We start from the raw sequence: 15,200 nt of genomic DNA, 5'->3' as shown, positions 1-15,200 counted from the left end.
ATATTTTTGATGAAATCCGAGAGCTCTCTGACTCTGTCTAGGCCCAGAAAGGTACTAAAGACATCGTTAAAGGATTACTTCACTTTCAAATGAAAATTACCCCATGCTTTACTCACCCTCAAGCCATCCTAGGTGTATATGACTTTCTTCTCTGATGAACACAATCGTAGAAATATTAATAAACATCCTGACGCATCCGAACTTTATAATGGCAGTATGCGTAACCAAACAAGTATGAGCTGAAGAAAGTGTCTCCATGCACATCCATCCATCATAAACATACTCCACACAGCTCCAGATGGTTAATAAAGGCCTTCTAAAGCAAAGTAATGCTTTTGTGCAAAAAAAAAAAAAAATCCATATTTAACAAGTTATGAAGTAAAATATCTAGCTTCCACCAGACTGCCTTCCGTATTCTTCAAAAAGCTTATGTGTGCATCCTACATCTTCCCTATTCAACTTACGGAACTGACGCGACGCCAGTTCTGTTTTTTCCGTAGTTTGAATAGGGAAGGTGGTCTAGATATTTTACTTCGTATCTTGTTAAATATGGATTTTTATTTATTTATTTTTTTTACACAAATGCATCGCTTCAGAAGGCCTTTATTAACCCCTTCGGAGCCATGTGGAATATGTATATGAATGTGGATGGAGAGACTTTCTTCAGCTCATACTTGTTATGTGTCAGGATATTTATTAATATTTCTATGATTGTGTTCATCAGGAAGAAGAAAGTCATACACACCTAGAATGGCTTGAGGGTGAGTAAAGCTTGGGGTAATTTTCATTTTAAAGTGAACTAATCCTTTAAAATAATATGAGCACAAAAACTATTCTCATTGCTTCATAAAATTAAAGGATTAGTCCACTTTTAAATAAAATGTTCCTGATAATTTACTCACCCCCATGTCATCCAAGATGTTCATGTCTTTCTTTCTTCAGTCAAAAAGAATTTAAGGTTTTTGATGAAAACATTCCAGGATTATTCTCCTTATAGTGGACTTCAGTGGCCTCCAAACGGTTGAAGGTCAAAATTACAGTTTCACTGCAGCTTCAAAGGGCTTTAAACGGTACCAAATGAGGAGTAAGGGTCTTATCTAGCGAAACGATTGGTCACTTCGAAAAAAATACAACTGTATATGCTTTATAAATACATATTATCACCTTGCACGTGCTTCCGCTTTCCGCATTCTTCAAAAAGCTTACGCTGTATGTCCTACGCCTTCCCTATTCTGCTTACGGAAAAAAACTAAACTGGTGCCGCGTTTGTTCCGTAAGTAGAATAGGGAAGGCGTAGGACATACAGCGTAAGCTTTTTGAAGAATGCGGAAAGCGGAAGCACGTGCAAGGCGATAATATGTGTTTATAAAGCATATACAGTTGTATTTTTTTTTTCGAAAATGACCTATCGTTTATCTAGATAAGACCCTTATTCCTCGTCTGGTATTGTTTAAAGCCCTTTGAAGCTGCACAGAAACTGTAATTTTGTCCTTCAACCATTTGGAGGCCATTGAAGCCTGCTATAAGGAGAAAAATCCTGGAATGTTTTCATCAATAACCTTAATTTCTTTTTGACTGAAGAAAGAAAGACATGAACATCTTGGATGACATGGGGGTGAGTACAAACCCGATTCCAAAAAAGTTGGGACACTGTACAAATTGTGAATAAAAAAAGGAATGCAATAATTTACAAAACTCATAAACCTATATTTTATTCACAATGGAATATAGATAACATATCAAATGTTGAAAGTGAGACATTTTGAAATGTCATGCCAAATTTTGGCTCATTTTGGATTTCATGAGAGCTACACATTCCAAAAAAGTTGGGACAGGTAGCAATAAGAGGCCGGAAAAGTTAAATGTACATATAAGTAACAGCTGGAGGACCAATTTGCAACTTATTAGGTCAATTGGCAACATGATTGGGTATAAAAAGAGCCTCTCAGAGTGGCAGTGTCTCTCAGAAGTCAAGATTGGCAGAGGATCACCAATTCCCCCAATGCTGTGGCAAAAAATAGTGGAGCAATATCAGAAAGGAGTTTCTCAGAGAAAAATTGCAAAGAGTTTGAAGTTATTATCATCTACAGTGCATAATATCATCCAAAGATTCAGAGAATCTGGAACAATCTCTGTGCATACGGGTCAAGGCCGGAAAACCATACTGGATCCCTGTGATCTTCGGGCCCGTAGACAGCACTGCATCACATACAGGAATGCTACTGTAATGGAAATCACAAAATGGGCTCAGGAATACTTCCAGAAAACATTGTCAGTGAACACAATCCACCGTGCCATTCGCTGTTGCCGGCTAAAACTCTATAGGTCAAAAAAGAAGCCATATCTAAACATGATCCAGAAGTGCAGGTGTTTTCTCTGGGCCAAGGCTAATTTAAAATGGACTGCGGCAAAGTGGAAAACTGTTCTGTGGTCAGACGAATCAAAATTTGAAGATCTTTTTGGAAAACTTGGACGCCATGTCATCTGGACTAAAGAGGACAAGGACAACCCAAGTTGTTATCAGCGCTCAGTTCAGAAGCCTGCATCTCTGATGGTATGGGGTTGCATGAGTGCGTGTGGCATGGGCAGCTTACACATCTGGAAAGGCACCATCAATGCTGAAAGGTATATCCAAGTTCTAGAACAACATACGCTCCCATCCAGATCTTTCACCCATAGAAAAAATTTGGCGCATTATAAAGAGAAAGATGCGACAAAGAACACCTAAGACAGTTGAGCAACTAGAAGCCTGTATTTGTTATGGAATGGCACAGAGACAAGAAGGTAAGATCCAAATGCAGCTTTAATGGGGTAATCTAAAAGCGTAATCCAGGAACAGGCAAGGGTCAAAATCCACAGAACAGTCCATACAAAAACAAGAAAAACACAAACAGAAGCCGGTGACCGTAAATGAAACCACAATAACAAAAGCAGAAACAAACCAGGTATAAATAGACAGACACTAATGAACAAACGCAAAACAGCTGTGTGCAATGAAGGGATAATGAGTCCGGGAAGTGGGTATGGGAAATGAAGTCCAAAAGTGTGGTGAGAAATAGTCCGTGTTGGAGTGCCCTCTAATGGCTAACTAGGGCACTAGTTAGCCATTAGAGGGCAGTATAAGACAAGATTGGGACAACATTCCTATTCCTAAACGTGAGCAACCTTTCTCCTCAATCCCCAGACGTTTGCAGACTGTTATAAAAAGAAGAGGGGATGCCACACAGTGGTAAACATGGCCTTGTCCCAACTTTTTTGAGATGTGTTGATGCCATGGAATTTAAAATCAACTTATTTTTCCCTTAAAATGATACATTTTCTCAGTTTAACACTCTGAGGTCTGACGGTATCGCCGGCGATACCACCGTGGTTTTTTCTTATCAGTGTGAAAGAGACTCAAAATACTCCGTCAATGTTGCACATACAATTAAGAGTTATACACCATTTTAATCTGTGGAATATCTTCTTTCATTTGTGTACACTCAGAGTAAAAACAGAATTTTGTGCTTTTTGTAAAATAAAGAAAACTAACATGATGCGTGATTTCTCCTCTCCCTCTGAACGAACTCCAATCTGATAGTTCTCAGAAAATGAACTGTAACTTAGTGAATACTAATGACAAAAAAATTACACTTATGTCTAAAAAAACGTTAAGATGTCAGGTTTTAAATCATGTAAGTCAAATCGAAAACAAACCTTCTTTGTTTATGTAATCTGTATGAAAAGAGAGCCATGTCAGAAATCCGTGATTCAGCTCATTATCTGCTAATGCGGCCACGCCCACGGAGCCAGCGCTATTCAGACGCTAATTCAGTCAATACATGCATTTATTATCTCAATCGTGTATTTATTGTCTTGAAAAGTGTTTATCTGGATGTAAAAGTCATGGTTAGCGATCTCTAGAAGACATGCAGTTACTTCCTGTTTACTTGTCTTCTACAGATGAAGTTTAGATGAGTTTTTGTTTCTTTAGCGCCCTCCTGCTGCTGTATGTATTGGAAACTCCATTCATGGAATAGCCTCTTCTTCTTTTAGATGAATTTGTGGACTAAAATGCACAGAGCGCCCTCCGACTTCAAGGATGAATTGAAAACACCAGCGCTCATAGTAATGACAGTGAATATTAAATAAAAATAACTCCTCTGTATAGAAAATTGACATAAGCATATGAGAATCCAATATTTCTCCAAATGTGCATGCTTTTAAACTAAAAGCCTATATTCAGACTCTTTGCATCACAGAAATACATTATATTTTAAAGTATAATATAAAACCATTACTTTATATTGTAATAATATTTTTCTGTATGTTTCATATATCATAATGAGCTTGAGACATCACAGAAGGTTTTTTTTCACAGCCTACCTGACTGAAATGCCTCATTAATATGCAAGTCATTTCAGCTCATTACTATCCAATTCTTTTGTCTTCTCAGGTGAGAATGGCCCATTTTCAGTGGTGATTCACGCCTCCTTGCATACTGTGTTTCTTGGCAAAAAGTGTCTTACAAAAACTAAATCAATATATTGTTAAATATGAAGGAGTAGGCAGCATAATTTTTACATAATTTTGAAGCAAAAACTCTAGTCTACAACCTCCAATACCCTAAAGTCTTATGAACACAGATTTATTATACTTTTTTTGGCCTTATTTCAGTGACTTAAGTTTTTTGTTTTTTCAACAACCACGCATAAATGTTATTCCTTCAAAAACACAAACATGTACATACATGTTCCTCACATATTATTGTAGCCTAGTTTGTGCTGAATACAGTGTAATGACACTTTTTCCATTAATATGTTTATGAACAACTGAAAAAAGCACAAATGTCAGGGCATGTCAAAAGTTCTCCAGGCCCCAAATCAGCCTCAGACTCCAGAGGGTTAAACATTTGATATGTCATCTATGTTGTATTCTGAATAAAATATTGAAATTTGAAACTTCCACATCATTGCATTCTGTTTTTATCTGTGTCCCAACTTTTTTGGAATCGGATTTGTAAATTATCAGGAAAATTTTATTTAAATGTGGACTAATCCTTTAAGGTTGAACCACTGTAGTCAAGTGGACTATTTTAACAATGTCTTTAGTACAATTCTGGACCTTTAAATTAAAGTTAAATTGCTGTTTATGGAGGAGTCAGAAACCTCTCAGATTTCATCAAAAATATCTTAATTCGTGTTCGAAGATGAACAAAGGTCTTGCAGGTTTGGAACAACATGAGGGTGAGTAATTAATGACAGAAATTAAATTTTTAGGTGAAATAACCCTTTAACCTTTCTTTAAAAAAAAAACTGAACCCATCTGTGATAATTTGACCCACACTGAGAATTGAAATTTAAAAAAAAAAATGATTTCTTGATTATGGTACACTGGGTCTAAAGACCACCCTTACAGAAAATGTGTTTTTATCATTTTTTGTTGTTGTTTGTTTTATTCTTTCAACATATGATAGAAATATCAATCAATGACTCATCCAGTCGATTTAGTCAGTCACACTTTTAAATACATTTTAGCTTTTCTATAGTAAACTTACAAATTCACACTCCATGTACCATTCAAGTGGTTTTACTGATTACATAGAGCAGCAGAAAGCGCAAGGTTGTCATGGCAACCAGATACATCGGACGCAAATTACTGTCCCCCCACAAGCTATGTCCATGATTACTGTTGCTGTTTTTCTGTGTTGTGTGTTTAAGAAAATACTGTAGTGGATGTAGTGTTAGGAGAACATTTCATTCAATGGGTCTTTTACCCTGAGGGTCATGAGTCCCATTGTACCCTGTCCATAGAGAATAGTATGTGTGAGGGGCTCATTCTTAAGGTTAGTTCATCTAAAGTGGTTCAGTGGAGGTTGCTGAACCATTTTTAATTTTCCTTATTTAATGTTTAACCACAGCAGCCGTCTTTGTGTCCTGGCCCTTTTTTTTGTTAACAAGTCCAAATGTAACAAAAACAAACAAACAAACAAAAAGGGGATTTTTCAGGGTTCCACTTTCAGGGTCAGAGAAAATTTAAGTGTCAGTCCTAAAAATTTTTAAAATACACATTTTGGGCAAAAGTCTCAGTTTGTATTTGTGATTAAATGTTTTGTCCGATTCAGGTAATGCCACCTCAATATCACTTATCACTCTCCCAATAGCTATACAATTTTCCAACAGATTTAATTGTTTAATATAATAATGTAATAGTGTAATATTTTAATTTTATATTTAATCAATATAACAATTTATTAGGAATATTATTGCTATTATTATTATTATATCATTATTTAAATATCATGAATTATTTACAAAACACAAATGTCAAATCCCGCAAAAAAAGCACTCCCTTCTCTTTTGTATAGGCTCCAGGATTGGTTCAAGGTTGGATGCGCGTGCCCTTGTCGCTGGCGCGTGCCCCGTCCTTCAGCAGAATCCCTGCGCGCGATAACGCGTCAGCATCAAGCAAAGGATCACTAATATTTCCAATGAATGATACGTCTGATAGCTGACGAACTGCACGAGCTTGCTCCACTCTAGGATCGCGGATCCATATAGCAGGGGAGACGGGTGTGTTTGAGGTGAGAGTGAGCATAAATGATGGTTTGTGATTGTGTTGTGCATTTTATTGGTGATGCCAGGTTTCTGAGGACTCGTGCAAGGGCTGCAGTTCCGCCTGAGGAGCTGTCTGTGGTTCTGAAAGAATCGAGTGTCTGTGCAAGACTGTGCATTTTTGGTTACACTTAGCTTCCTGCTCCATTTTCTAGCGGGTTGAAGCAAGATAAGACAGCGAATACACACCATAAAGCATTCGCATGCATGACATACGGATGCAGCGCGAGGTGGAGCAGTGTTTGCATTTAATTGGCTGTCCCACCGATCCTACAAAACTGAGAAGTGTGTTTGATCTGCCATCTGCTGTCATCAGATTTTCAGCGTTTATGTAGTAATGTTCATTTTAACCTTGAGAGGAAAATCTTCAACCAACAGCTGATAAATGGTTTTAAGACAGCCAAATATGATTGCAATCCATTCCAAATGATAGTCATGCAGTTTGGTAAAGCATGGTTGTCACTACAAATGACTCAATCAGGTGGGGATTGTCAACTGATCTTTAGTTCTGCAATGTTGTAGTATCATAAATACTTTCATTTCCATCCAGTAATATATCACATAAGATTTGGTGTTTTAAGCAGCCAGGTGTATTATTCTTTGTTGGGTGCCCTCTTTCTCTCTATCAGGTGTATATACCCATTGGAGTAGCTGTTCTGCAGAGTTTTTGAACCATGGCGAAGAACAACAGCCTCCATCCAAATAGCAATGGAGAGACGGACGACTCACCCAACATGCTGGTTTACAGAAAGGTAGGACTTTCGAATAATTATGCTTTTGGTTACTTAATGAAAGTTACTGACTTTGGACAGACCAAGTAGTATGATGAGCTTTGTTCTGAGCACACTTTTGAAATGTGTGAGCTAGTTGTCACACTTTTACTCAGGGTACGTTTATTTTGGAAAGTCAGTTTATGTATAGACTAAAATCTTGAGATCTTGGCTACAAAAGCTATTAAACATTTCAACTGTTATTGCCAGAGGAGAAAAAAGAAGAAAGAGTTTGTCAACCCCACACTTACCTTTTGTGACAACATGCCCCATTGATATAAGTTGTTACAATGGGAATCAACTATCATATAGTATATTCATTTAAAGGGTTAGTTCATATCAGTCATTAATTACTCACCCTCATGTCGTTCCACACACTTCGTTCATCTTCGGAACTAGGGAAGTGCAACGATTAATCACGATTAATCGTTTCCAAATTAAAAGTCTGTGTTTACGTATTATATGTGTGTTCTGTGTATATATGAAATATATGCATGTTTAAATAAATATATATATTTATATATATTTTATATTACATATAAATATAAATATTTTATATATAAATACAAAAAATTTCTTAAATTTATACATGTATGTGTGTATTTATTTATACATAATTATTATACACAGAACACACACATATAATATGTAAACACAGACTTTTATTTTGCAAACGTCTAATCGCGATTAATCGTTGCACATCCCTATTCGGAACACAGATTAAGATATTTTTTTATGAAATCTTAGAGCTTTCTGATCCCCCATAGACAGCAACGCAATTACCACTTTCAAGGCCCATAAAGTTAGTAAAGACATCATTAAAAAAGTCCATGTGACTACAGTGGTTCAATCTTAATTTTATGAAGTGACGAGAATACCTTTTGTGTGCAAAATTTATTTATTTATTTATTTTTTAAATTAATGACTTTATTCAATATTTTCTTCTCTTCCATGTCAGTCTCCGACACTGTTTACATTGTAAACACAGTGCAGAATTTCCAGGTCCTGTGTTGTTACGACCCTGGTTTAGGTCAGTGAAGCAGCATAAATAAAATGTTCAGGAAAAAAACAGTTTCAACAATTTTAATTTTACTTTATTTTTTTTCTGTTTAGTTTCGTTACAAAACAAAAATGAATGAAGCAATTTCTTCAGGGCTGGTCAATGGCAAAACAATAAACAAAACAGCCACTAAACTAAACCCGAATTATTACTAACTAAACCCTGTAAAAAAAAAGAAAAAGAAAATACAGTGGTCCTTACCTAACTTCCTGGCTAACTCAACACAGTAGAAAAGATGCACACAAACGAAAAAGGCTACTGCTTCGGTAATCAAGGAAAATATCATATATACAGTATTTACAGAGAATGGCAACACAACTGCCACAGTAATTGACATGAAAAGAATTATAAACAAATGAAAATAATATGGTCAAAAATCGAAATGAGAGTGCTTTACAGAAGTGAATAAGAGTTGGTGACAACCTAAAATAATATACAAAATTTCCCCTCTGCCACGTCAGCATCCCGGGTGTTTTTCAAAGGAACGTTCCATTTGAGTTCGCCAATCCCTGGGTACGTCTCGAATACGTCCAATCAAGGCGGAGCTCAGTAATGGCCGGATCCTGTGTCAGCACCACACGCATGCGCCGTGGTGCTCACATGAACGGTGTCGGAGACTGTCATGGAAGAGAAGAAATTGTTGAATAATGTCATTATTTTTAAGTATTATAAGTATTCTCATCGCTTCATAAAATTAAGGTTGAACCACTGGACTATTTTAACAATGTCTTTACTACCTTTCTTGGCCATGAAAGTGGTAGTTGCGGATTTCATCAAAAATATGTGTGTTCCGAAGATGAACGAAGGTCTTACAGGTTTGGAATGACATGAGGGTGAGTAATTAATGACAGGATTTTCATTTTTGGGTGAACTAACCCTTTAATGACAGGCTATTTAATTGGCTTTATAGCAGTATATTGTGCTGCTACTACAATTCAGCCTTAAAATCTACCTTCATTACATATAGGTGACCCTTGTTATAATGTATAGCAGCATGATTTTGTTTTAAATTGTGTAACCAATTGTTATATAAAAATGTGAGGATATTAAAGTTTAAGTTTGGAGGGGGATAGAAAAATGGTATTTTCACAACTTTTGCCTTTGTGACAACTTCCCCTTGTAGGGCATTTTCTTTTGAAGCAACAGGGATGGACAATAAAACTTTTTTGACCTTTCTTATTCTCCATCTTTCTGATGATTTTTGACAAAGTCATTCATGTTGCCTGGTCGTTAACTGAATTCTGTCATTGTAGCTGAGAGCCGCTAATGTTTCCACTCATCCTATGGAGACTCAGAAAAGAAACATGAATTTTTCACAAAGCCATTATCACATAATTTAAAGACTTGTGTGGCAAATTACAGTTTCAATCATGGTCAGTCGTTGTGTCATTAATTAGTAGCCTGCATAAATGAGCGCTGATGATGAATCAGGTATCTGAGTGCTTCCCTCTGATGAATTCATCATCATAATTTTTAGGCCGACATTAGGAATGGGTATATATGTATCTTTACAGAACTAAAGATATATAATATAATATAATATATATATATATATATATATATATATATATATATATATATATATATACACACATATATGTGTGTGTGTATTCATCATATATTTGTGATGATTTTGCTTAGTGATATCAAAATAATCAACATTGTGATGACAGATTTTTTTGCATTCATGAATCTAAAGCATCTCTGATCTAAATTGTGTTATGAATTAATTGAAATTGCCTGTTTTAATGAATCAATTCAACAAATCTGGATCAAGATTTGTGAAGAAAGATGCTGTTTGCTGCCATATGGTGTAGCTATATGACATCTAACAGCAGGGGCTAACAAGGCCATGCTAACCAGCCAAACCTTGACCTAACAATCACAACTAGTATTTCCTGTGTCCTGTTCCAGCTTGCCCTCCCGTCTCTCTTGAGCATGTTCAATTTCAGTCTGTTCCCTCAGGTGCGGTTGGAATATGTTGTCAGAACATGACAGTCAGATATAGTTTGGAGACAGTGAATCATTCATCTATCAGAGGCATCCTCCTGCAGGACTCTATTTTTTCTTCCTTCTTTCAATTCATTTCCTTCACCCTTCAGTTGATTTTCACATTTCCACCATGCTGCTTCAGTCCTATTAGGTGTGCTGTGCCGTGGAGGTGCAGGGAGGAAAGGTACTCTGCAGTCAGAGATACTGTGGCTCTTCCCTTCACATACACATCACAAGATATTAACTCGCCCAGTTCAGAACTAATAACTACCGGCCAGCCCCTTATCACAGGCTTTTCTTACAGATCTCAAAGAGCTGAATAGATTTATGAAAGACCTTAGGCAGAACAGGGCCGCTTTTCCCGAAAGCATCGCAACCTTAAGTGGATTGTAAAAACGGCCATATACAAATCAGCATAGAATTATGGGGTGTTTCCCAATAGCATTGTAAATTGAGTCGTTTTTAAAAATGTTAGATTTAAGAGTGCTTGGGAGTAACTGTAAAATGCGTAATCGTAAGGAAGCAGACTTGAAGGAATTCAAATTACACATAAATTGAATACAGATACAAATACCACATGCAGTACTCAACAATTTGTTATATTTAAAGTAGGGCTGGAAAGCAATTCAAACTTTTTAATCTAATTAATTACATGATGTGCCGATTAATTAATCAAATTAACTGCAAATTTATCGTACATCAAATTTGGCTAAGAAATTATCCCCAAAAGATAATTTGGTAACACTTTAGAATAATGGTCCACCATTAATAAGTAACTATGCAGGAAGTAATGCAGGACTAATGAGTAGTACTACATTAACACTTCAGCTACTACTATTAACTAATATAGAAACAAGCTTAACTAATCAGTAAGTAATATCAAATTAAGGACTAAGATAGTTCCTTATTAGCTGAATAATAATAATGAGATTGGCATCATAATGAACTAATAGGTAACTATGACAAAGAATGACTAATTAATTACTAATCACAACATTAAAGTGTCTGAGATGTGAGCAGTTGTCTTTTTTTACTCTCAACGTGGTCATAAAATGCATCATTAATTACTCAAGTGTTACCTAGTCACTATGCAGGAACTACTAGTGATCAGGACCATTATTTTAAAGTGAAAAACATCTTTTTCACTTTAAAATAATGGTCCAGATCACTTGTAGTTCTTGAAGATTGTCCTTTTTTACTCTCAATGTGGTCATAAAATGCATCTCGCCTCATGTTCACGTTCACGCGAGAGTGACAAAATGCTTTACGGTAATTCAAAAACAATGTATATATTATGACTTTATAAGACAATTTCGAAAATTACCCACCTCCATTGAGTGTACTGTATTTGCAAATTACGCACCTCCTCTTTCTTGTACTGTATTTGCAAAACTACTGCACTGGTGAGCGTTGTAATCGTTGTAGTCGAGAGCTTCGCTTGGAGTATTTACGACAGTGTGATTCACTGAAGGAAACTGTAGGGGGAGCTTTGCAAATCTTAGTGAGTTCCGCTTTAAAATAATGGTCCTGATCACTAGTAGTTCCTGCATAGTGACTAGGTAACACTTGAGTAATTAATGATGCATTTTATGACTATATTCAGAGTAAAAATGATGGCTGATTACGTCTCAGACACACGATAATGTTCTTTACAATTTGTCCGTTAGTTAATAGTTATTAATGATGGTAATCTCATTAGGTAATTATTGATTAGCTAATAAGGAACTATCTGCAAAATTTGATATTACTTACTGATTAGTAAAGCTTGTTTCTACATTAGTTAATAGAAGTAGCTGAAGTGTTAATGTAGTACTACTCATTAGTCCTGCATTACTTCCTGCATAGTTACTTATTAATGACAGACCATTATTCTAAAGTGTTACCGATAATTTGAGGTCATTATTGTGTAAAGCATCAAATTGACTTTTCAAAAAGTAGACTAAGAAAGAAATATTTTATTTGATTCAATTTTTTTGAGATTGAGTAAATGATGAATTTTAATTATTTGGTGAACTATATGCTGAATATATTAAATGGAATGTAAACATATAGTCAACTGATGTTTTATGAATCATTTTTTTAGAGAAGTTAATTTACTGAAGGCTACCAAGAAAGCTAGGTTTATTAAATTAATAAATTAATAAAATTAATTCACAATATGTGCACATTTATTATTAATGTGGGTGGTGACACATCACGCAGGCACAATAGTGCTTGTATCACTTAGATGCATCACTTTTATTTTGTTTTTCCTTTTATTCAAAAACTTTTTAACTATAGCCTAACATGTACTATTGGCTATATAGGCTCTGAGCACCCAAGGAAAAAACATGAGATGTTCTCCATTCATTTTAACCGATAAAAACGACGCTTTTAGACGCAACGTTCTTTACATTTTATAGTTCACTTGAGACATTTACTATGACATTTTCAAGGATGCATGTCGAGTGCACATCAATGTAATACATTAACACGAGAGTGCATCAATGTAATGTGCAGCACATATCTCAGCACAAAACTCGCATGCTCTCTGGCTCAGATATTAAGTGTACGTGCTCGGTTATGGTTATATTTAATGTCTATTTAAATGTCTGAAACTTAAACTAAACTTTATGTGGTTGAAAACACTGATCGCGTCCATTTATGGCTCAGCGCCAGCCAGCTCGCTAAAGCACATTTGAATTTAGCAGCAAACATTCTGATCTTTCCGGTGTTGTCATACGCTTCAAATGGTTCAACTCAGTCGCCTTTCATATCTTGAATTTTATGGACATTCTAACTGCATTGTATAGACTATAACAGGTGACCTCTGTAGGTCGCAAGTGCGTTAAATGCATTAATTTTTCCCATAATTAATAATCTAATTAACGTGTTAAATTCCCAGCCCTAATTTAAATGTATAATATGTCCTAATATGTACAGTGTATATATATATGTGTATATATATATATATATATATATATATATATATATATATATATATATATATATATATATATATATATATATATATATATAAACAGTTATTAAAGTAATATTAAATGTTTAAATGAAAAATGACATATCGATGTGAAACAGCTTCTCAAACAAGAAAAAAAATATAGGACAGGACTTGATTTTGTCAATTGGGATTTGTTTGGATTGTTTTGTATAAAAATTCTGTTTTCATGGTGATTTTAAAATTAAATTAAATATTAAATTAATGATTCTAATGTGATGATTCAGTATGTCAGGAACAGAAAGCGATTTAAGTAGTATGTGAACCACTTTCTGACACGATGTACTTATTTGCTCATTATTTATTTATCACCAATGCTCCACTGTTGCCATGTGCTCCACAAAATATTATAAATATTACAGAATAAAAATAGTATACTTACATAAATACAGAAGCAAATAAAACTCTGGTAAAAAAAATAAATAAAAATAAAATAAAAAATAAATAAAAGCACTCACTGAATTGATCATAAACAATTGAGAAAATATAATATATTAGTGTGTTGTGTTACTGTAGGATTATGGTGCATAAATTTGTTCCAATTCAGTATGAACAGATGGAACTTGTACGCTTGGTTGCTCACCCATGAGTTTGTATCTCTTTGGAAAAAGTGGGAAATATAACAAGAAATTTGGAGTAAAATTGGCTTGGAAATGTTAAATTATAAAGTGCACTCTGTGTGACCAAGAATGTCCAGCAGTAATCATGAACAAGTCGCAGCTACCGTTGCATGTGAATAACTGTTGAATATGTGTAATTCTCAGTTGTCTACTTGATTAATTCATCAGCTGATGATAAATTCTCATTAGTTGTCTACATTTTTTTTTTAATTGTAGCATATCATCTAGCAAGGTGCCAACAGTTTATTCCCAGATTAAAAATCAAATTTAAATAAGCTTTCAAAGCACTTTTTAAAAGTGAATGGCATTAAATCTGTTTGCAGTATAGTGCACAGCATGACCTCTCAACATTATAAAGTAGTAAATGTCACAGGACCTAAACCTGAGCCTTGTGGGACTTCTTTCTAAACCTGTAATACTTTCCAATTTTAATGTGACTTGATGAAAGCATTAGCACTTCTAACTGGAAGAAAAACATGGACACTTGTTTATTCAGCGTCTTTTCTTATGCTTAATTTAAAGTTTTACTGTCGTACCATCTTCATACACGTGTCCTTGCTCAACACATAACACAATGGTGAAATAAATAATGAAATAGATGATGGTGGTTTTACCTCCCTTGGTGTTTTGTTGTATAGATCTTCACATTCTTTGTTGTCCTACTCTGTTCTTATGTGAGGAAGAGACAGACAGAGTGAGAAAGTGGCAGGTACAAAGTCAGAGAGAGGGGAGACAGAATACTAAATAAGGAAGTGTACCTAGTGTCTGATATAGCGTGCAGAGGTGTTGGAGAAATAGATGAGTCACATGTCCCTGAAGTACTGCCTTCGGCTTGTTAGCCACACAGTTCTACATGCAAAGCTGCCATTTCATACTGTATTGCAAAGCTAAAGTGCAGCTGTGAAAACCAAAAACATTGATTGTGTTTGTCCATTGATCAACCGTAAATACAGTTGAAGGTAAATAGCTTAGAATAGACATTTTTAGGATTGGTTCCCAAAAAAGGAACATTTTGTGGTGGTTTTGACCGCATATTATTTGGTTTCTATATTATTAATTATTACTTTCCGTATTAAATCTTTATGGACTGTAGCTATACTACTGTTTAAAAGTTTGTGGTCAGGACAATTTTTATTTTTTGAAAGAAATTAATACTTTTATTCAACA

General features: G+C 35.1%; 1 protein-coding gene across 1 annotated transcript in view; it reads left to right on the top strand.

Annotated features, from left to right (window-relative positions):
- The first annotated feature begins 7,267 nt into the window (after positions 1–7,267).
- The window catches only part of rgs7a (regulator of G protein signaling 7a), a 114,509-nt gene continuing 106,576 nt past the window's right edge, over positions 7,268–15,200 (top strand). Inside the window, exon 1 of the mRNA XM_067367056.1 lies at positions 7,268–7,345. Within this exon, the coding sequence (XP_067223157.1) occupies positions 7,268–7,345 (78 nt within the window). The remainder of the gene's footprint in view (positions 7,346–15,200) is intronic.

This window comes from Chanodichthys erythropterus, chromosome 18 (genome assembly GCF_024489055.1).
Source record: "Chanodichthys erythropterus isolate Z2021 chromosome 18, ASM2448905v1, whole genome shotgun sequence".
Taxonomy (NCBI): domain Eukaryota; kingdom Metazoa; phylum Chordata; class Actinopteri; order Cypriniformes; family Xenocyprididae; genus Chanodichthys; species Chanodichthys erythropterus.
This window is presented reverse-complemented; position numbering and strand designations above follow the sequence as displayed.